This window comes from Nesoenas mayeri, assembly GCF_963082525.1.
Source record: "Nesoenas mayeri genome assembly, chromosome: 4".
In the NCBI taxonomy this organism is placed as follows: domain Eukaryota; kingdom Metazoa; phylum Chordata; class Aves; order Columbiformes; family Columbidae; genus Nesoenas; species Nesoenas mayeri.
The window spans coordinates 31111060-31132700 of record NC_137540.1 but is presented as its reverse complement, the minus strand read 5'-3'; the positions used below and the strand labels follow the sequence as shown (position 1 = coordinate 31132700).

The following is a 21641-nucleotide window of genomic DNA, read 5'->3' as shown; positions in this document are numbered from 1 at the left end:
CGTGTTACTCCTTCCTTTTCTACAGCTGGTAAATAGTCTGGTCCTCCCCATCCCAAAAGTGCAATATTAGGAAAAGTCAACACCTAAATTAAAAGTAAACAAACAGCATTTAACTTTCCCTTAACCAAAAAAAAATTAACAATAAAACTGAACAGTTTTCAGGAGCAAGCCAACCTTTTTCGTTTAAAAAAAAGTAAGACATAAAACAGCCTGCGGTCCTTTTAATACTACTGAAAGATATCAAATACCTTTTTTTGGCTTATTAAAATAAGCATAAACACAAACTACCTACTAATTACAGCTTGCATAGAAACATTTTGTTTTGTACTTTGTGCAAATTTTACTAAGGCATGCTTGAGAACTTAGGTAGCAATGCAGCAGTTACCAAAGAACGCTGAGAAACTGCAAGGAAAATTCCAGGCAGTCTGCAATCCACATCCACTTACACACTTCATTTGACTTCAAAGACCAACAGCTGAGAGCTGCAGATCTGTCTGCAACATAAGGCAATATGGTATTTGTAGGGTCCAGCACCTGCTTTCAGCTAGTCAGGGGTTTAATACATGTAAGATCACTTGAATTCAAAAAACCCTGAGCCGCTAGTTAAAAAGAGGGCTTTGGATGTGGGTCGGTAAGAGCTCCATTTCAGGGAGAAGGTAGGGACAGTTAAGAGAAGAAAGACATGAAGAAGCACAACCCTTCACAGAAAGGGGTTTTGTGCAGATTTTGCATATATGTTTCTACCCTGAGCTGTCTGCATGGGGCAATGTTTTTCCAAACAAACTGTCTTCTAACAAGGTATCTGGAAGAGTATTTCCGGAACACAAAAAGTTAACACATTTACATCTCTTAGCCAGCCTACAAGTGTCTGTTGCAGAAATTCAACAAAAATCAGTGACACTAGGGAAGAGGAGGAGATGTAAAGATGTAAAGAGGAGGAGATGACGCATAGGAGGCTGCAGTAAGAACACTATCAAAAATCTCTCAAATAAGTTATGTAGCACAGAGGGAAATTATAAGGCCTAATATAAGGTAACATGGAATAACATTGTGCCTCCTCCTTCTTCTCCCTCCAAATCAAGTATTTTCAGGAAATATTGAAGTACAACCTTCTTTTGTAAGCAGCTTTGCTTTAAAAATCTGTTTAAACTCCAAAAGCTTTTTAAAAACATGTTTAAAAAACTCACTAATAATAATCCTCAAAATCCCCCAGTATTTTGTAACATAAAATGGAATGTTCCTGGGCAAGAGCTGCCAGCTCCTTCAGGAACTCTGGGAAAAGGGCAGCTGCAAGTACGGCATTCCTCACACGTGCAGGGAGGCTGGGGTGAGCCAGGCCTTTCTTTCCTTTCTGTCCTAGGAAAGGCTGGAGTACTGCCGGGTAAGCTTCAGAGAGGTTCCTTCCTTTCCCTGTGTTGCTGCTGTGCTGGACATTACCTAAAGCCAGGAAGAGAGGAAAGAAAACAAAACATTAAAAAGACAGAGTATATTAAGCACACACAGTATTTGTAGAGTACCCAAACCCAGTTTATAAGGATTGTTTCAGAGTTCGCAGTACCCAGCCTGTGCAGGGAAATACTCCACTAAGCCAACATTTTAAACTTCAACGTTGCCTGATTCTATTGCATTTTTTATTAGCTATTTTTCCCCAGGTTATATATTATTCAGTTCCATCTCTGACAAGAGAAATATGTGGGCAGAAGAGGAGTCAGGGGAAAGTGTAATACAGATTTACCTTATGAAATAGCAGATAATATCTACCTATCTAGAGCCAGCATGGTTGTCTCAATTTAAAGGATACTGTGCTCTAGCGCTCCCCCAGATCAAAACAGCGTTTGGACTTTTTTTCTCTCTCTCTTTCTGTATTCTCTTCCCATGAAACATCGTGTAAATAGGTTTGAGGCTGACCCCTCACGTCGCCATGGAACTTTGAAGCAAGCTAGAAACTAAGGGAAAAAAACGTTTGAAAGTTTGATTTTTCTACATCTGTAGGCCCCACCAACTACACTTACCTTTAACTTGCTGTAAAGCAACTAAACATTAAAAAAACAACAGGCAAAAACAACTGTGTGCTCTGCTATCCGATCTCTGCTGCCAGAGTTCAGAGGCTCAGGGCTCAAGCATCAGAACGCATGGAATTACAGTGACAGCAGCACTTAAATTTCAATCAATTGCTCCTTGTTTCAGAACTGCACTTTAATTAGATGATAATTTATTTAGTGAAACTAAAAAGGTGAGAAAATTTAACACTGATGGAAATAAATACTTTACAAAGGAAAATTAACCTGCAGAACTCACTGCCACAAGATGTCATTGAGGCCAGAAGTGGAGACAGATAAAATCCTGTCTAACTTACAAGGGGATGTTCTCATGAGCTGTATTAAGCAAATGTTTTTTTAAAATAAATAAATAACTAAAGGACTGTCATATTGACTCTCACACCGCAGAGCCAAACGCTACATTGCTGCATTAAGAAGAGGTTTCCCTTAAAGTTGGTGCAGTTCAGGTTAAACCAGCTCAGTCTGAGTTCACAGCACCCTTTCTCCAAAACCTCTCCCAGTAGCTCAGGGGGAACCTGTGGATGACGCAGCAGACAGATCCTTTTGTTTCCTTCCCCATGGTTCTCCTGAGGCGCTGCGGAATTACTGTACACTTCAAAACATTCGAAATAAATTTTCATCTTAAACATCTAACAGAGTTGTGCTTTTCTTGACTTTCAAAACACCTTTCCAGCTCCAGACTTATCAATCATTCATACTGTTATTCTACAAATTGTATCTACTAGAGGTAGAATACAGGAATTTAAGTTCTGTGGAAAAATTCTGACTGTGGGAGGAAAAACAAATTATGAATTACAATGAAAAGATAAAGTTTTGAGCTTCCCTTGAAGGATTTATTGGGGTGGGGGGGTTGTATGTGGGCTTTTAAATTATTATTTTTATTTATTTATTTTATAAAGTAAAAATGTCTCATAATTAACATTTTAAGTTTTTAAAATAGCTTAGTTAATATAACCAGAATGCTAGTATACTGTCAAAGCTTTTTTTCATTTTTTTTAAACTTTTCCCTTCAAAAAGCATAAAAATTTATACATTTCCCTAAAACATTTTGATTTAGATTTAACTGCTTGTTGGGGAGAAATATTGGAAAAAAAATAAAATGGCATAGAAAGCTGCTCTAGGGACAAGAAATGTGATTTTTTTTCTTTCACCAGGACTGTCCACTTCTTTCTGAGGTCGGGTTGCAAACTGAATCATACCATTGAGAAACTGAGCGCTCTGGAGATACTGTTCCCAACGCACCAAGAGAAGGGCAGCATTTCATAGGAGATCTACATCATGCCAGCTCTACATATCTAACCAGAACCCAATCTACTGCATTAAGGAGCCCACACATTACTGCAAGCAGAAAGTAACAAATGGTCCATTTCTGCTCCAACACCTTCAGATACTATCGCTGTCAAGAGAAAGGAAAACCTCTGTAGTATTGCAGTTTTACATTTGTGCTCCCCACTAATCTGGCTTCCATTTTACACATGTAAATTCTGTAGGAGGCCAGTAATGCTCAGACCCGTAGAGAACACTTTGGGGTTACTCACCCCTTCCATTTGGGGAAAAAGCCCTCAGAGAACAGCTAATTTGCATGATCACAGTATCACAGTATCACAGTATGTTCTGGATTGGAAGGGACCTCAAAAGATCATCTAGTCCAATCCCCCTGCTGGAGCAGGAACACCTAAGTGAGGTTGCACAGGAACATGTCCAGGTGGGTCTTGAATGTCTCCAGAGAAGGAGACTCCACAACCCCCCTGGGCAGCCTGTTCCAGTGCTCTGTCACCCTTACTGAGAAGAAGTTTTTTCTCAAATTTAAGTGGAACCTCTTGTGTTCCAGCTTGATCCCATTGCCCCTTGTCCTATCATTGTTTGCCAACGAGAAGAGCCTGGCTCCATCCTCATGGCACTCACCTTTTATATATTTATAAACATTAATAAGGTCACCCCTCAGTCTCCTCTTCTCCAAACTAAAGAGACCCAGCTCCCTCAGCCTTTCCTCATAAGGGAGGTGCTCCACTCCCTTAATCATCTTGGTTGCCCTACACTGGACCCTCTCCAGCAGTTCCTTGTCCTTCTTGAACTGAGGGGCCCAGAACTGGACACAATATTCCAGATGGGGTCTCACCAGGGCAGAGTAGAGGGGAAGGAGGACCTCTCTTGATCTACTAACCACCCCCCTTCTAATACATCCCAGGATGCCATTGGCCTTCCTGGCCACAAGGGCACAGTGCTGGCTCATGGTCATCCTGTTGTCCACCAGGATCCCCAGGTCCCTTTCCCCTACACTGCTCTCTAATATGTAATTTCCCAACCGATACTGGAACCTGGGGTTGTTCCTGCCCAGATGCAGGACTCTACACTTTTCCTTGTTAAATTTCATTAGGTTATTCCCCGCCCAACTCTCCAGCCTGATTCAGTCAGCTGATCGGAGCCAGCCCAGCGAGAGCCGGAGCCGGCGGGGTGCAGCCGACCACGAGGTTCAGCCGAGATTAGGAAGCTCAGAGGGAAACGTGCAGGGACAGCGTGATTCCCGGCGGGTCCCCATCCCCAAAGTCCAGGCAGCCATTGCGAGAGAGCGGCTGACGTGGCGGGGGACGTGATGCTCAAAGGTGGCATTCAAGCTACTGCAAAGAAATCCTACAGGAGATCCTAATTTATTTTATTTTATTTTCATTTACCGTTATTGTAGCAGCTCCTACCTTGGACTTCTTAATCAACATAATGAACTACTGTGGGTTGATGGACTACTGAGCCTGTTGGGAACCCAGACATTTGTTTAGTGCTCAGGCATTTGTCAAGAGGTGCCTTCTTTACAGGAGTTGCCACAACACAGAAGAAAATGTACCAGCAGGGTGACTAAGCAGCCTTGTTTCACATTCCTAAATAATGACCAGCATGAGTCATCTGGCAAATTCTGAAACCCACATAAGAAAACTGACATAAAATAGGAAGTATAAATAAATGCCATTGGGAACGCATTATATAAAAGCTCTTATTGCCAGCACCTGAAAAAAAGGACACTAAATGTTGCCTCCTAATCTCATCTCCCACATGCTAGGTTCAATACCATCTAACTGGTGAGGCTTTCTAATCTACAGCACCAGAATGTAGAGCATAACATGGTACCGGCATTTGCAATGCAGAGCTCCTTTACAGCAGGCACCTTCCACAGACTAATTCTTCAAGAAGCAGCCTTAGCAAGATCATAATTTTACAGACTAGATGTACTGCAAACCTTAGAAAAACATGCTGACTAGAAAACAGGTAAGTTATTATTCAGAGCCTTGAAAAAGAAAAATACAACTAAAATGGCATATAAAAAGTCCTGCTTTCCATCCCTCTGGAAATCCAAGAAACATATCAACGTCGTCACAGAGGTATGTGCAGAGTGGGTGACTACTAACAACTTGCAATGATGAGTAAGCACACACCTGTAAATGCAGCCTCTCTCAAACCCTGTTGCTGTGTCAGCTCTTAATCACTGCAGTCACTGCTCTCAAACTCTACACATCCCCATCGCCTGGGAAATTGGCTTTTAAGGGAAACCTGCACCCAGCATGGCCCACTCAGCAGCAAGCTGAGAACAAGCACAACCCCAGGGCAGGGCCCCAACTCTTTCAGTTGCCTGGCTGCATCTGGAAAGTTCTCAGCTAGAATTTAAGATTGTTAATTTTGCTTATTTTTACCAGCTTCCCCCACAGCAGTGAAAATACTGGGAACTGTCAAGACAGGTGTAGCGTGCACTGTGCTTAAGCAGCAGCAGATGTTGCAAAAGTCCCCTGGAAATCTGGCTTGTTGGGATGATACCCGTTTAACTCCCACTGCTCCTGAAGTATCCTGGATTTTACACTCACCCACCTACCCAGTTTTTGTTGTTGTTTTGATTTGTTTTTCATTCAAGAAAGCACATTTAAAGTCTTCTGGCTAATATCTATCTCCTGCAGTAGTAGCCCAAACCATGATATGAAGCCTTATTCAACTGTTGCAGAAACCAATTCATTCTGGGCTTCTGTCTTCCCCTAACATTTATCAAAAAAGAACCAATGAGTAGCTGAAGGTCAGGCTAAAAATAAAACCAAATCATGCACATATGCCATCTCACCTCATGCCTTGAAAGCAAGTTTGTTTACGGCCAAACTGACAGTGAGCCAAGAGCTGATTTTGTTTCTCCTTTAAACAGACACTTTCTATAGCAAATAAAAGCTTCTAAAGAGCAAAGAATATCCAAACAGATCGAGATATCGTGGCCTACTGAGCATCCTCAGTTTAAAGTCAGAAGGTACATCCGGTTAATGATATTCACAATGTACCACATCTACTTTTAATCATGCTGTAGAAAAAGAGAGAGGTAACTGGTGAGTCATTCCACCCAGCACTCCTCTGAGTGTGGGTAACATTTACCTTTGGTTAGCAATTCTTCTGCAGCATCAGACATGTCCATACGAAAAAGCAAGTACTGCTGGGCCTCCAGAAGAAGACCAGGAAAGTCTTTTTCAATGGAAGCAAAATGTTCTATTTTATTTTTCACAGATGCCAGCACCTGCCAAAACAACAGTAACAATTACTTCTCCTCCCTTGCTCCCAGTGCAGCCACAGACCAAATGCTCAGGTTCTCTGGCTGCATCAAGATAGTTATGACAAAAAGTTACCGTCATCCAAAATTTCCAGTTCTTTGCACAAATGTAATTAAAACATCAAAATGAGATGAGAGGTGGGAAAGCAACAGGTGAAACTGAAGAGAGCTAATGGAAGGTTTAACAAGACACCAAAAATACTGTTCCAATAGGCACGACTGACACTTGTGGGCAAATACCTGATAAAGTGACCGCACACTGGGCTGAAACACCATGTTGGTGTTGAGCAGAAAGGAGCGAAGAAGAGGCTGTGGATAACTTGCCAGCTGAGTAATGATCCCAATAAGCAGCAAATTTACATGCAAGGAGTTCTCCAGCATGTTCTCCAGCTTTGACAACACTACACTGATGAACGGTCCTGCAAGAAAAGAAGGAACCAATGCTTTTGTTTTCACAGAAGAAAAATCCTAAGATCTAGGAAACAGGCATTTAAAAGGAATTTTGATCATCATAACCAACCAAATCAGACCTTCCACAGGCTCATTAAAGCCAGCAGGGAGAAAAACCAAACTATCTTTGAACAGACAAAACTGACTTAAGAGAGGTGTTAAAAACTTTAATGAGTAGAAGCACTTTAGCTAGCTGGCCTATGAGTTTATGTTAACGGCATATTTACCATGCTGTATTTAATTTTACCCATTCAAATTAGGATTTAGCCTAGTATGTTATAGTCTACTGTACTATTCCTCTCAAAGTTAATTGCAACGGTACCACCAGTTTTAATGCAGAGAGAATCTGCCCTTTTTACTTGTTGTGTCTGACTTTTATGCAAGGACTGGGCAAAGTAAATTATAGCTAGATTTATTGTATTATCAAAAAACTGTAGTGTTCTAAAGAAAATACGAAAACGTCACTCTAAACAAAAATGTGTGATAGTTCACATTGCAAGAAAAAGTATTTTCAGTGCTGCAAACAGTCACACAAAGCAGAGAAGACATTAAAATACATTTATAAGCAAAATTATTGGTAGACATAAGCTTTATCATATAAATGTCATCAATAAATAATAGCTTTAGTTTGCGTATTCATGCAGGATAAGCACTGAAATACAGAAGCATTTACCATGAAAGTACATAAACTTTTAGTGCTCAAGCCTAAGAAACCTTTGCAAGGTTGAGCATTATTTAACCAAATACCACATAACATTAGGCCGTACAGCCGGTGAGATGCTTGAAGCAGGCGGTCCAAGTGACCTAATCACAAGTCAAGTCACAGAAACATCCCTTGTCACACATACAGTCCCCACCGCACTATTCTGGCTGCATAAAAGCTGGGGAACTCATGCAGAAGAACCCCTGGGTGATGCAGTTACAGCTTTGCTAGCCTTCAATATCCCACCCAGGTCCCCAGCACAAGATGCATGCCACAGGCATTTCTAAGGTCAAGCAGGTGGCCATAATCCGAGCCCATTCCAGCTCCCTTCAGCTAGCAAAGGGCCACCATTCCACCTACCGAGTGTAGTTCAGCCCAGTTTAATACGCCTGCTGTACACTATGGCAGAAACCAAAGCAATTCTGGGCCAGCACAACAGGAAAGATCAAATCAGAAGTGCCCATGTTGCCGCTTCACCTAACAGAGCGTCACTAAACTTGAGGTTTATCATGTTTCATACCAACTGTGAGTACAAAGCAAGCACTACTCTCAAAACTCACAGCTAATGCTGGCACAGCTCCACTCACAAGAGGAAAAGTAGGAGGGCCAGTGGTGAGGAGGCTTTATGTGCCTGCTATAATACCTTTCAACCACCATGTCAGCCATCAGGTTGGCATCTCATCCTGCAGGCATCTCCCCGGCCTGGGTACCCACCCAAATCTTTTGTTAAGATACAGTTTCTATTGTCCCAACATAACCTGCTGCTTCCCCTCTCATGTTCAGAGACATTTTCACAGAGCTCCTGCGGGCCACAGTGCAGTGGGAGCTCTACTATATCAAGAGGGATTGCAGGAGAAGGAGTTGTTTCCCTCCTCTAGGTCAGACTTCAAAGCTGAGCAGGTAAAGCTGAAGCTAGATACTTGCAACAAGCACTGCCTGCCACTTTCAAGAGAGGTTACAAGATATATTAAAAAATTTCTCAGTGGTAGAGTGGCTTTCCCCCCCCCACTAATAAAGTATTGGATTGAGAATCAGAGGAACTAAGCAGATTTTGCAAGTCTTGTAAGAAACAGGGTAAACAGATGAGGAGTAAAAAAAAATTATTCCTTTCCTGACTGTGCATCTCCACGTGGCCACGAAGTCAAGCACTGAGCTGGGGACAGGAGGGAGAGGAATATAAATTCCTGTTCCTGAATACCATATTCTTTCTTGCTCAGGGGAAAATAGAGATGATGGTGTTTAATGCTTTCAAATTGGATATAGACACCAATAGGATATTTTCTTTGTAGATATGTAGGCTTGAAGAAAGCATCTTTGCACTGCTGACACTTCCTGGGTGTGGGAACATCTGTTTGGTTAGTCAGGTCTGCAGAGAGAAGTCCCATCCTACGACAGCAACCCAAAATAGTGAAAGCAACTAAAAACTCCTTATCACACCCATCTACAAACATAATATGGCATTCTAAATTAAATATATTATTATATTTGAAAGTCACTGCAATCTCAACATTTCTGAGGTACCATTCTGAGCATCTCCTTACTTGCAATCACCAATATCTCCATTAAAGCGAGGTAAATAGTTTAAAACACGTGGGTGGGAAGCAAACAGCAAGGCTGTCTTTTTTTTTCTCCTTTGTCTTGCTCCCTTGAGTGAGTTGTTTTTGGTGGTTTTTTTTTTTTGGGGGGGGGGGGTGGTTTTGGTGCATTTTTTTCGGAAGGGAAAAATGGAGGGAGAGACTAGATGAAGAATGAGAGACAGCAACAACATTTCTGGGCTCCATTTGACAGCAGATAATGGGAAACAGAAAGGTTTGAATGTGATTAGCTTCTGGTACAAGGAAATTGCCACCACAGCAAAAACAGCAAATTGACTGAAAACCAGGCTGAATTTTTCAATTAAGAAACAGTGCCAGGCATGTGCCCACAGCTGACCAGAAATGGCTGCATTTCAACGGACACAAATGAATGTTTTTCCCCTCCTTTCAAACGAATGAGAAGTCATCTTACAGAGGTTTTGTTTTGCATGAGGAAACCTAGATACATTATTATTTTTTATTATTTACTGTGGTATCTAGGAAACCTAACTAAGGATCAGGAGCCTGCAGTGCAAAGAGCTGTACAAACACAGATCAAAAGCCCAACCTAACCTCCGGTAGCCCTGTCATTCCTGAATGGCTTGGACAGGCTGCAGAGACCAAGCTTAAATTGCTGCCTGGCACAAGACAGAAAAGCAAACCAACAGCGAGGGCAGACCTGACACTGGAGGAACAAGATAGCAGGGCAGGGCATGGGGACAGGCACCTACAGATGTGGCACCAGTGCTGCCATCTCGTGCTACAACATCAAATAGCAGAGAGGGAAAAAATGGCAACATGATACCACATCCATAGCATCAAAGGTGAAAGTCACCAGAAAAATGAATTATTTACCTGGGCTCTGTGTATTAGAACAGTTACTCCAATCCCCTTTCACTTGCAAAAGCTTTCTCTAGAATGATGGAGCTCTGACATACAAATAACTCAAGATTTTAAACCATTACAGAAAAGAGGTAGCCAAAAAATCCCTGAGCAACCACCATTTGCTGTCACCACGCTCTGCTCTACTTTCACATTGGATCTCTTCTACTCTCCTTGGGCCAGTCTCAGCTATTCGGGCCATGCCCTTTCCACTGCCAGCATTGCTCCTTGCTCTGTGTTTGTGCTTTGCACAACACAGTGTGATTTAATTTGGCCACCTTTAATCATCATGCTTTCCCATATTTGTTATGTAATTAACAGGATATTCCACCTGTAAATGGAGCACTCTGGTTCCTCGCAGCATGCTTGGGAGAGACATCATCCTTTGGTCCGAAGGGAGAGGACAAGCTCTCCACAGAAGGGGTGTCTGCTGAGAAATTCTCAAAGTCCTCCTCCTCTTCTGCAGGAGAGACAGGGTCAGGAGTATTCAAGTTCTGCTCCTCCAAGCTTGCACTGTTTGGATCCAGTTCCTTAATGATTTTGTCATACTGTGCAATGAAATCCTCACCATCTGTGCTCAGCAGTCTTGCACTTACGTTACGATCTGCCTCCTGAGGAGAATGCTTCAACTCTAAGTCTGGCGGTGGATCGATCTCAATAATTTTCTGGTTTACTTGTTCTTTCATTACACCTTGAGTCGAGCTTGAATTTCTCACGCTGTGCTCATCCAAGTTCATTTCCAGCTGGCTCTTCGCAAGAGGCCCATTGACTACAGTCTGGCTTTGGACCTCATGTTTTCTGGCTACATTTAAAGTTTTCTCCTTGGAGTTATCATCATCTTGAGCATCCTTCTGGGCACATAACCTGTACACCATAACATCATCCTGAAAGTCTGATTCCTCTATGTAAGATCCTCTGATGAGCATGATGGCATTTTTTTTCATTTCTTGAATGTGTTTTGGTGGCTCTGCAGGTGGCTGCATCTCTGTGCTTCCCAGATCATCACACAGTTGTGGTGAGCTCACATCAGAACCAGGAGAAATCCCTGTATCATAACTATCATCCCATTCTAGCTCCAACTGCATCTTCTCACCGAATGGAGTTACTTGAGAGGAGCTACACGTGCTAGGTGTCCTTTGCTGGAGCCGAAACATGGGATGTTCTACATCTGTACTGTTCTCCTCAGCAAGCGTTTGGATAAAGGTGTCAGGATCAGGGTTTACTCCATCATACAAGGCAGACCAAACCTTACAATCTTTCAGACACTGGAGGATGGCTTCTTGAGCTTCTGCCAGGTACTGCAAGTAGCTGATGTCCACAGTTCTTCCATATTCCACAATGCAAGTAGATTCAGAAGAGCGCCTACCAGAATCTGAAAGTAAAGAAGATTACTCCTACCATGACATAATAAAGCAACATCAAAGTTCTCTAGCAAGGCAGCCACTAAGATATGACAGGTAGAGTCTTCAGTATCAACCATTCAATAAAGCAGGAAGTTCAAAGCGTAAAGATCAAGACATTTGCTCACAAACATACCTTGCTTGTTCCTACTGCCGTGACAGAACTGTAACTCAAGATTTCTAAGAGATCAGCCTGCATTCAAACATTAAAACAATACTGACCACTCTAAAGCAGCAAAAGCTCCAGTCATTTATCTAGACATTACTTTCATGAATGCATATTCAAGTTAGATAGCTGTTAAAATGAAGTTTCAGTAGACCTGGACACATGGAAGGAATTGAATAAGCTTTCCTATCCTGGCTTGCCCAATTTATTGTTGCCAACCACATTTCCTCCCCATCCCACCCTTCCCCACCAGTGTCCACAAGGTGCTGCCAAACCAAACTCAGTTAATGATCTAGTCTTCCCTTGAGCACCAATTACCTTTAGTTTGTGCTGCTTTTGTCCATAGAATATAATCTTTTTCTTGGCTTTCAAGGGTCAAGGTGATGCCAGTGGAGCAGCAGACTGGTGTCAGGGCAAGCAGTTTTGCAGCAGATACAGAATAACAGTCTCTCTCTTTCACAGTCCGCCGCTGGCTCAACATCATGTGGTTACATGGGATCAGGTATCTGAAAGAGCAGTGTTCAGCATCATTTCGTTGTCCTTTCATGTTAGAGGAAGCAACACCACACAAAATTCCTTCCCATCTTCCTGCCCTCTCCAAATGAAAAGAAACAGTAATAATAATCTTGACAGAGATCCATATTTTAAACCTCTCAAGAGCGTGAAATGCTGAATCTTTGTATTATGAAGCTACAGTTTGATGAGGAACTGTGAAGATGAGATAGATCAGTTGCATCAGAACAGGAAAGTGAACAATCCTTCTCAGGTCAGAGCAAACTTGCTCTAAGAAGGGATGAAGGATGTGTGGAATGGACAGACGCCAAAGGCCAGCAGGGTGGTTTGGTCCAGCTATGAGTTCTGTCTGCGAACCCTTAATTTATTTGTTTTCCTGCGAAATCTAGAGAGAGTCAGTTTACATGTGCCAGGCAAGCAGCCAGCAAAAAGGAGGGAAGGGTCACCAAGGTGTTGTCCTGCACTAGAGAAAGACTGAGCTCACAGCATAAGCAATGTGGAGTCCAAGGAACAGAGGAACCACAGTCCCATCTCGAACTTCTTCAGAGCACTTTTGTTTAACTTTTTAATAGCACTTTATTAAGAGCCTTGGTGCTAACTGGACTGATGCTTTGCCATTCAAAATGAAAATGAATTCTAAAGGAATCCCTCAACAAACAAAAAGAAGATTAAATACAGCACTCTACTGCTGCTAGAGTGACAACATATGTGAGTTCACAGGGGTCCTAACAGCATTCCCAGATACAACACCCAGAGCACCTTAATGCCTGTGGGTGGAGGGACAACATCTGAAACATTCATGTTATCTACGGTGCTAAAAGCCCCATTTAATTACACCACTATTTCCAAATAAATCATCAATTCTCATTGAATGCACACACAAAAATTTTAAGTGAGTATTCTGAAGCAACACACAGAACCATCAATTAAAAGCAAATATAATCAATGCATTTAATACTTTATATGACGGTCCACCTGGAACAGGTCAGGAACCTGAAGTGTTCCTGAAGAGAGAAAAATCAAAGAGGTGGAAAACAATAAGAAGGTGGAAGCTGCAAACAAGTATGTGGCTCTGTATCACAGTGTATAATACACTAGAGAAAGGATGCAGGAGAGAAAAATTATACATTTAGAAGAGGGAATAAGCAGTTTGGAGGTGATAAATATATTCTTAGCTTCTCTTCTCTCACTTTTACAGAAATAAATCACAAGAAAAATCTCTTGCTCCTGAAGATCACAGGATGTAAATCACACTTCAGGTCTGGTAGACTTTTGTCAGGATCATAAATATTCTTATCTCTGTAGTTGCTGGGATTTCTGCTCTCTTGGAGAACTCTTGTCCAGCTTTGCATGCAGAGGCAGAGACTGTGTGTCCCAGAATTAGGATGAAGAGTGGGAAAAATAGTTTGGGCTTTACCTTAAAACTAGCTGTAACATCACATCTTCACAATGCAAGCCAATGAGCGTTCTGAACAAGGCCAAGGAGACCACACAGAGCTGGAAAATGATAAACATTGTCAGCTTTTCATCTGGAAATGGTACCTTTCCAATCTTCCCTGCATACCACATTACAAAATGACTCTGCCAGAACATCATGCTTTGTAAGATACTGTTAGTACAATACTTCATTTTGTCAGCACCCCATGGGATTTTTTTAAAGATGTCTAGAGCTATACAAGTTACATTTTAACAAAATACAATCCAGAATTTTCCTTCAAATAAACTATTAAAACAAGCAGCAATTTACCAGTCTTCAATATTATCCAAATTTATTAATTTAATTTAATTCAGCATTAAGTGAAACCTGTAGCTTCCAAGACAGCGTGTTAGCTTTTACCTTGGACATAGAATTTGAACCAATTGAAGGTCTTTTCTGAAAAAGTTCAGCAGAGACAAAAATCATACTCATTCTGTGACAGGCATTCTACTTTCACACTGGCTTTAGGACAGACTAGAAACATGGACTCCTACAGGCTTTTGTGGTCAATAATTAGACATACACCACTTTCAAAGCTGTCATACAGTCCATTTCTAACTTCCAGATGCTTGCTAGACCACACTGGTAGAAGCATCAGCTGTAAGCTTTCGCTGGCTTTTGTGAACCGCAGCACCAGCATTTCCCTGCCTCTTAATGCATATTTCCTTGGGCACATTCTCCTGCACTGCTCTTTTCTAGAAACAGCTAGGCTTAGACTCCAGGACCAGGCTGGGTCTTGAGAGAATTATTTAGCAACATAATTAATATAGGAAATTAACTGCACTTTTCAGTAGCTAACAAAAGAAACAGATTAGGACAAAATAAGGAAGAAGCTACAGATATTTTTTTCAGTCACTGAACATCCTTTGTAATTCATTCAGGATTAAATTCAGCATTCTTCCTGGGCATGGCTTCTCCTCCACACCATGGAATTTCCTCCTCTTCTCTGCAGTCACTTCCCTTACTCCCACTGTTAAAATACCCTATTCTAGTTCTGCAGCAGCACATTGCTGTGTTCCAGCCCCTACGGTCTCAAGAATGTCAACTTAAAGACTCTTTGTTGCACCATTTCCAGTTCTCTCTCAGACAAGTGGCTCAGCTCCCATACAATATGAGTGACTGCCTATGGTGACCAAGACCAGATGAATGTATGTATTTCTTGAAAAAAATATATATACATATGTGTATTTTTCCCCCACTTGGTCACTGTATCTGTGGAACAGTTAAACAGCAAAGTTGAAGTGAACCTTGCTTGATAGCCTCTGAAAAGCAAAAGTTTCTTTGATCGCTGTTCCTCGTTTGGTCATTGAACTAACATCCTGAGAAGAACAAGAGAAAGGGAAGAAGCAGAGAGAAGAGAACCAGGGAACATGACCTGGCTTGCAGTGAAGCCAAGTGGAGGTCAGACTTGTTGCCCTGCCACCATTGTCCCCTGCTTGTACCAGGAGCCAATAGAAAGGTGCTAGTTAGTCCAAGACCTACAGAAATAGATGGAGAAAGTAAAAGGGCAAAAGAAGAAGAAATAACCAGAACTGGAGTTCCTAACAAATAGAAGTTTAAGAGCTTCATAACAAACTTTTGCAAGAAGCCAGATCCTTGCATGTGAGGTATATTTTAGCTGAGGGACAGAGGGAAATTCTAATTTTCTTGGAGAAATTTACTGAGAGCCAAATCTAACTTTTTTTCATACTGTGAAGTTAAAAAAAAATATGCTACTGCCTTAGATTTGGTGGATGTGGTCTACCTTGACTTCAGTAAGGCATTTGACAGTTTCCCATAGCATCCTTACAACTAAACTGAGGGAGTGCGGTCTGGACGACCGACTAGTGAGGTGGATTAAGAACTGGCTGAAGGAAAGAAGCCAGAGAGTTGTGGTCAATAGGGTGGAGTCTAGTTGTAGGCCAGTATCTAGTGGAGTGCCTCAGGGGTCAGTACTGGGGCCTATATTATTCAATATATTCATCAACGATTTGGACAAGGGAATAGAGTGTACTATCAGCAAGTTTGCTGATGACACCAAGCTGGGAGGAGTGGCTGACACGCCAGAAGGCTGTGCTGCCATCCAGCGGGACCTGGACAGGCTGGAGAGTTGGGTGGGGAAAAATGTAATGAAATATAACAAGGGCAAGTGTAGAGTATTGCATCTGGACAGGAACAACCTCAGGTTCCAGTATAAGTTGGGGAATGACCTATTAGAGAGCAGCATAGGGGAAAGGGACCTGGAGGTCCTGGTGGACAGCAGGATGACCATGAGCCAGCACTGTGTCCTTGTGGCCAGGAAGGCCAATGGCATCCTGGAGTGTATTAGAAGGGGGGTGGTTAGTGGGTCGAGAGAGGTTCTCCTTCCCCTCTACTCTGCCCTGGTGAGACCACATCTGGAATATTTTGTCCAGTTCTGGGCCCCTCCGTTCAAGAAGGACAGGGAACTGCTGGAGAGAGTCTAGCGCAGGGCAACAAAGATGATTAAGGGAGTGGAGCATCTTCCTTATGAGGAAAGGCTGAGGGAGCTGGGTCTCTTTAGCTTGGAGAAGAGGAGGCTGAGGGGTGACCTCATTAATGTTTACAGATATATAAAGGGTGAGTGTCACAAGGATGGAGCCAGGCTGTTCTTGGTGACAACCAATGGTAAGACAAGGGGTAATGGGTTCAAACTGGAACACAAGAGGTTCCACTTAAATTTGAGAAGAAACTTCTTCTCATTGAGGGTGACAGAGCACTGGAACAGGCTGCCCAGAGAGGTTGTGGAGTCTCCTTCTCTGGAGACATTCAAAACCCACCCGGACACATTCTGTGTAGCCTCATCTAAGTGTTCCTGCTCCGGCAGGGGGATTGGACTAGATGATCTTTTGAGGTCCCTTCCAATCCCTAACATTCTGTGATTCTGTGTGATTTTCCTGTATTTAGGAAATTTCAGTTTATAGGGAAACATTTCTCATTTGTTTTTGAAACCATACCACAAATCAGTAACCACCTGAACAAGTAAAGCTGGTCTATTTTTGTAGTTTGTAAAGAGAAAAGGTTTAATATATGCTCAGGAGACAAAAAGTATAGTATTTTTACAATTCCTTTTGGCCATTTGTCTGTACATAAGTTTAACCCTGTGAATTATTAATAAGTCTTTTCATCAATAATACCATAGGCAGCTTTTGTGCTACGGAAACACAGAAGGCTGCAGTTTTGGCTTTTCTGCTTGGCCAAGTTATACTGCAGAAAACTCATTTAGCATCACAGAACCATTTTGGCTGAAATCCTGAGTTGCTCAGGGCTGCAGAATTCTTTACAATTCTCACCTCGTTTGCCTATGGAACAGTAATTAATGATTAGGAGAGACAACAGCATTTACATTTTTGTCGACGGAAGCTGTTTCAGTTTTCAGAGTTAATCCATCTTAGAGATGCAGTAACAGCAACATATATATCTGTATTTGCATGCGCTCACATTTCAAAATAAATTTCAGATTAAGCTACTGTCCCTAATACACAAATTTAATGCACATGCTGGTATTCTGGCTTCTCTTGTACCATCACTTAAAACAATATTCTTTATTTTATCCATGAAGCTGTGCATGACACAAGAATCAGCCAAGACTGCCCACCAAGCAAGGATCAGAAAGGTAGTCCAGTGCAACAAGCAGTCATTTTCTCTGCCAGAAGATCCAACTCTTAGCAAAGGTGTGTGTAAGCAAAGGTAAATCTGCCACCTCTGACAGGCAGCTTTCCAGCTCCTGTGGTGCATTGAGCCCAGGCTGAGAAGGGGCTCACTGCAAAGTTGAGGTAAAACTTAACACACAGGGGAGCAAAGGCAAAGAAAATGAAGCCACAATCCAATCATCTGAGCAAGAAAGTGCCTTCTTTTAATCAAAGCAGCAAGCAGGCAACAATACAAACTTGATTCCTGAGAAAATATATTGGTGATTGTCACAGGAAAAATCACTAAAAGAGAACTGGTCTTGTTTTTAACAAAACCAGGACAGCGATACTGCAATTCACAACTTGGATCAAGTTGGAGATATCATGACAGGGCTCCCATCATCTCTCACAAGGACCTGTTGCTTGGCAAAACTCCAAAGATCAAAAATACTCCTCACCACAAGTATATTTATAAGTCCCAGGGTGAGTTATCTACAGGAGCACTAATTCAGCAGCATCCAAAATAAAAATGCTTCTAAATTTACCTTTGATCTTCTAACAGAATTCCAGAAGCCCTCATCTCTCCCTATCCCATTTCCCATATGTGTGAAACCACCTCACACATTTATCAACTCAGTATAGTGGCAGTTAAAAGTTATCATACACACACAAAAATGAAGGGGTGGAAAAATCATAGATTTGGGTGGGGGGAGAAAAGTTAAGCAGATACCCACCGAATATATGTGATCTCCCATTTAAATATTTAACCTACATTCATGCTGAACACCTGCTTGTCTTACCTGGAATGGCGTGTTGATTCGGCTCGTAAGTGTATCCAGGATATGCACATTCTCATGTCGGTGCAGCAAAATAAAACGGAGGAAAATCTTGAGGAGCGCTGGCTCTGAAACACTACGCAAAAAGAGATCCAAGTATGCAGTAGTTGTCATCACTTCTTCCACAGTCACCTACAAACAAAAGTAATGTTAAAGTAGGCATACTGCACATACAAAATCCATCCATCCATCCTCTGCAACTGTACACCTGGAGAACACTCTAAGCTCTCCATACATAACACTGCCACAAAAACACTGAAGTCTTTGCTTTTAAGTTTGCAAGGAGCATGCTTCTGAATGACTCACCAGCATTTTGAACCCACTTCTTATCTGTCTTGCTTCCCCAGGAAACAAAAAAACAAAACAACAACAAGCCAAACAACACTCCTTCAAACTGACAACCTAAACCTCACAAATACTGAAACACAGAGCCAAATCATGCTATAGAAGCTCCCCACCACCTTTCTGCCCATGTCTGTTTTTCTGCATCACACTTCCGTCATCCTTCAGAAGCATTTTTGGATGTTGTGAATACCTGCCTCTACCACTTTATTAAAAATAAATGACAGAGCACAATTAAAAGCACAGTAGGTTTCATTTTAGAGCTTTAAAGAAAAAAATCAAAGAGCTACCCAGAATTTTGCCAGAATTTTCTTTCTTTTTATTTTCCCACAGCACAACTCCTTATCTCAGTCAATTTTTAAAAAGAGTATGTGTGTGTGTATATATATATATTTATATATACATATACATACACACATACAAACCAAACCGCAGAATCTTCACTACTGTGTGTATATCAAAATACAATTCAAATATCCATGTGACGTTTGCATACCATAACCCACCCTGCTCTGCTTATGGCAATCCTTTGGAGCTTATCTATTCACAGTATGCACTGGCAAAGCACAGAAAATTCCAAAGGCCACCTCTGCACTATGCACTGCTGTTGCAAAGTCAGCTTTTTAAAAATAGTTACCCAGGAACCTAATAAGCTTAAGTGCACAAAGATAAACCTTTAATACAAGAATCTGCCTATATAAAAGGAAGTATTAAACATCTTTTGTTTAGCAAACTTAGCTGGATAAATGAAAAGACTGATTTTATTAAAAAAAAAAAAAAAAGAATCAAAGCTGTCACTTAAGAGCTAAGAGGATTTAGAAAATACTCAGAAGGGCAGCATTTACGTAACATCCCGTAAATATTAAAATCCCTGTTCCATTATGCTGCATGTTAGCCACGTACACACCAATGCCATGCTGCAAGCGTTCTCTTTAAAGCATTTAGGATCACAAGCTGCTTCTGGCTGGTTACACAGAACATAGGAATGCTGGATGCAGCCTGCAGGCCTTATGGAGAGGGGGCACCGATAAGGAGAGCATAGAGAAGCTCTGAAGTTCAGGTCACCGACTCACTCTCTTTCTGAGGCTTTATTTTAATACTCAGCTACACAGTCCTTAATACAAACAGTGGGTTGCTGGCTCTTTTTGGCATTAGTAACAAAGCACCAGTGAAGTAGTGACAATCAAATTTTTCACCAGGATGGGAAAGAAGTTCACCTTCTTGATTTATGGCAGTGAGGTTGGTTAAAATCAAGCATTAAAATGTAACAGTGAAAGGAAAGGAATAAGGCACACAGGATCTGTGAACTTTGTACGACTAACTGAACAATGGCTATACATATTTTCTAGATCTCTAGTTGTGTGTTCAGTGCTATCAAAACCAGAAATAAGAATACAGTTCTTTCACAAAATAATGTCTATTAACATTTACTCCAACCCAGAATACAGTTTATGAATTCATTCCTTCTCCTTCCCCCAACACCCACCCATCAAGTGAAAAGAAATAATGTACTAGGTTAAGCACCCCAAAGTTACACATTGCCAGAATTAGCACTATGGCTACAGCTCTAACAAAAATTCTGTATTACTGTAAATACAATAAACCAAACATGCTTATGCACATACATACACTTTTCCATAGCACTACCACCACATTTCAATCAGAGTTAGAATCACAGAAACATTTTGTTTGGAAGAGCCCCTCAGGATCACCAAGTCAAACCATAATCTAACCTAACTCTGGCAGTAAACCATGTCCATAAGAACCTTGTCTAAACACCTTTTAAACACCTCCAGGGAGGGTGACTCCACCACCTCCCTGGGCATCCTGTTCCAATGCCTGATAGCCCTTTCCATTAAGATTTTTTTTCCTAATATCCAAACTAAACCTTCCCTGGAGCAACTTGAGGCCATCTCCTCTTGTCCTATCACTTGTTACTTGGGAGAAGAGACCAACACTCTCCATGCTACAGCCTCCTTTCAAGTAGTTGTAGACAATGTCTCCCCTCGGCCTCCTTTTCTCCAGGCTGAACAGCCCCAGTTCCCTCAGCTGCTTCTCATCAGACTTGTGCCCCAGGCCCCTCACCAGCTTCATCACCCTCCTCTGCGCTCTAGTGTTTCAATGTCCTTCTTGCGAAGAGAGGTGCAAAACTGAACACAATATTCAAGGTGGGGCCTCACCAGTGCTGAGTACAGTGGCACAATCACTGCCCTAGTCCTGCTAGCCACACTATTCCTGATACAAGCCAGGATGCTGTTGGCCTTTTTGGCCACTTGGGCCCACTGCTGGCTCATGATCAGCTGACTGTCAATCAACACCCCCAGATGCTTTTCCTCCAGGCAGCTTTCCAGCCACTCTTCCCCAAGCCTGTAGCGCTGCCTGGGGTTGTTGTCACCCAAGTGCAGGACCCGGCACTTGGCCTTGTTGAACACCATGCAACTGGCTTCAGCCCAACGATCCAGCTGGTCCAGATCCCTGTGTATGGCCTTCCTACCCTCCAGCGGATCAACACTCCCACCCAATTTGGTGTCATATGCAAACTTACTAAGGGTGCACTCAATCCCCTCATCCAGATCATTGATAAAGAGTCTAAACAGAACTGGCCCCAATATTGAGCCCTGTGGAACACCACTCGTGACTGGCCACCAACAGGATTTGGCTCTGTTCACCACTAACTCTTTGGGCCCAGCTCTCCAACCAGTTCTTTATCCATCGCAGAGCACACCCATCAAGGCCATGAGCTGCCAGCTTCTCCACGAGAATGCTGTGGGATACGGTGTCAAAGGCCTTACTGAAAGTCTAAGTACACAACATCCACAGCATCTACTGGTTGGGTCACCTTGTTGTATAAGGAGATCAGTTTGGTCAAACAGGACCTGCCCTTCATAAACCCATGTTGACTGAGCCTCATCATTTGGTTCTCTTGAATGTGTCATGTGATGTTACTCAAGATCATCAGCTCCATGACCTTCCTTGGCACAGAGCTCAGACTGACAGGTCTGTAGTTCCCTGGATCATCCTTCCGGCCCTACTAGTAGATGG

At 42.2% G+C, this 21641-nt stretch overlaps 1 protein-coding gene across 1 annotated transcript in view; it reads right to left on the bottom strand.

The window, feature by feature from the left end:
- Positions 1-1186: 1186 nt before the first annotated feature.
- Positions 1187-21641, bottom strand: part of FHIP1A (FHF complex subunit HOOK interacting protein 1A) — a gene marked incomplete at both ends in the record, with an annotated part of 39124 nt that continues 18669 nt past the window's right edge. The window contains 7 exons of the mRNA XM_080343112.1: positions 1187-1437; positions 6456-6594; positions 6868-7046; positions 10568-11608; positions 12121-12308; positions 13733-13812; positions 18222-18389. Of these exons, the coding sequence (XP_080199238.1) occupies positions 1187-1437; positions 6456-6594; positions 6868-7046; positions 10568-11608; positions 12121-12308; positions 13733-13812; positions 18222-18389 (2046 nt within the window). The remainder of the gene's footprint in view (positions 1438-6455; positions 6595-6867; positions 7047-10567; positions 11609-12120; positions 12309-13732; positions 13813-18221; positions 18390-21641) is intronic.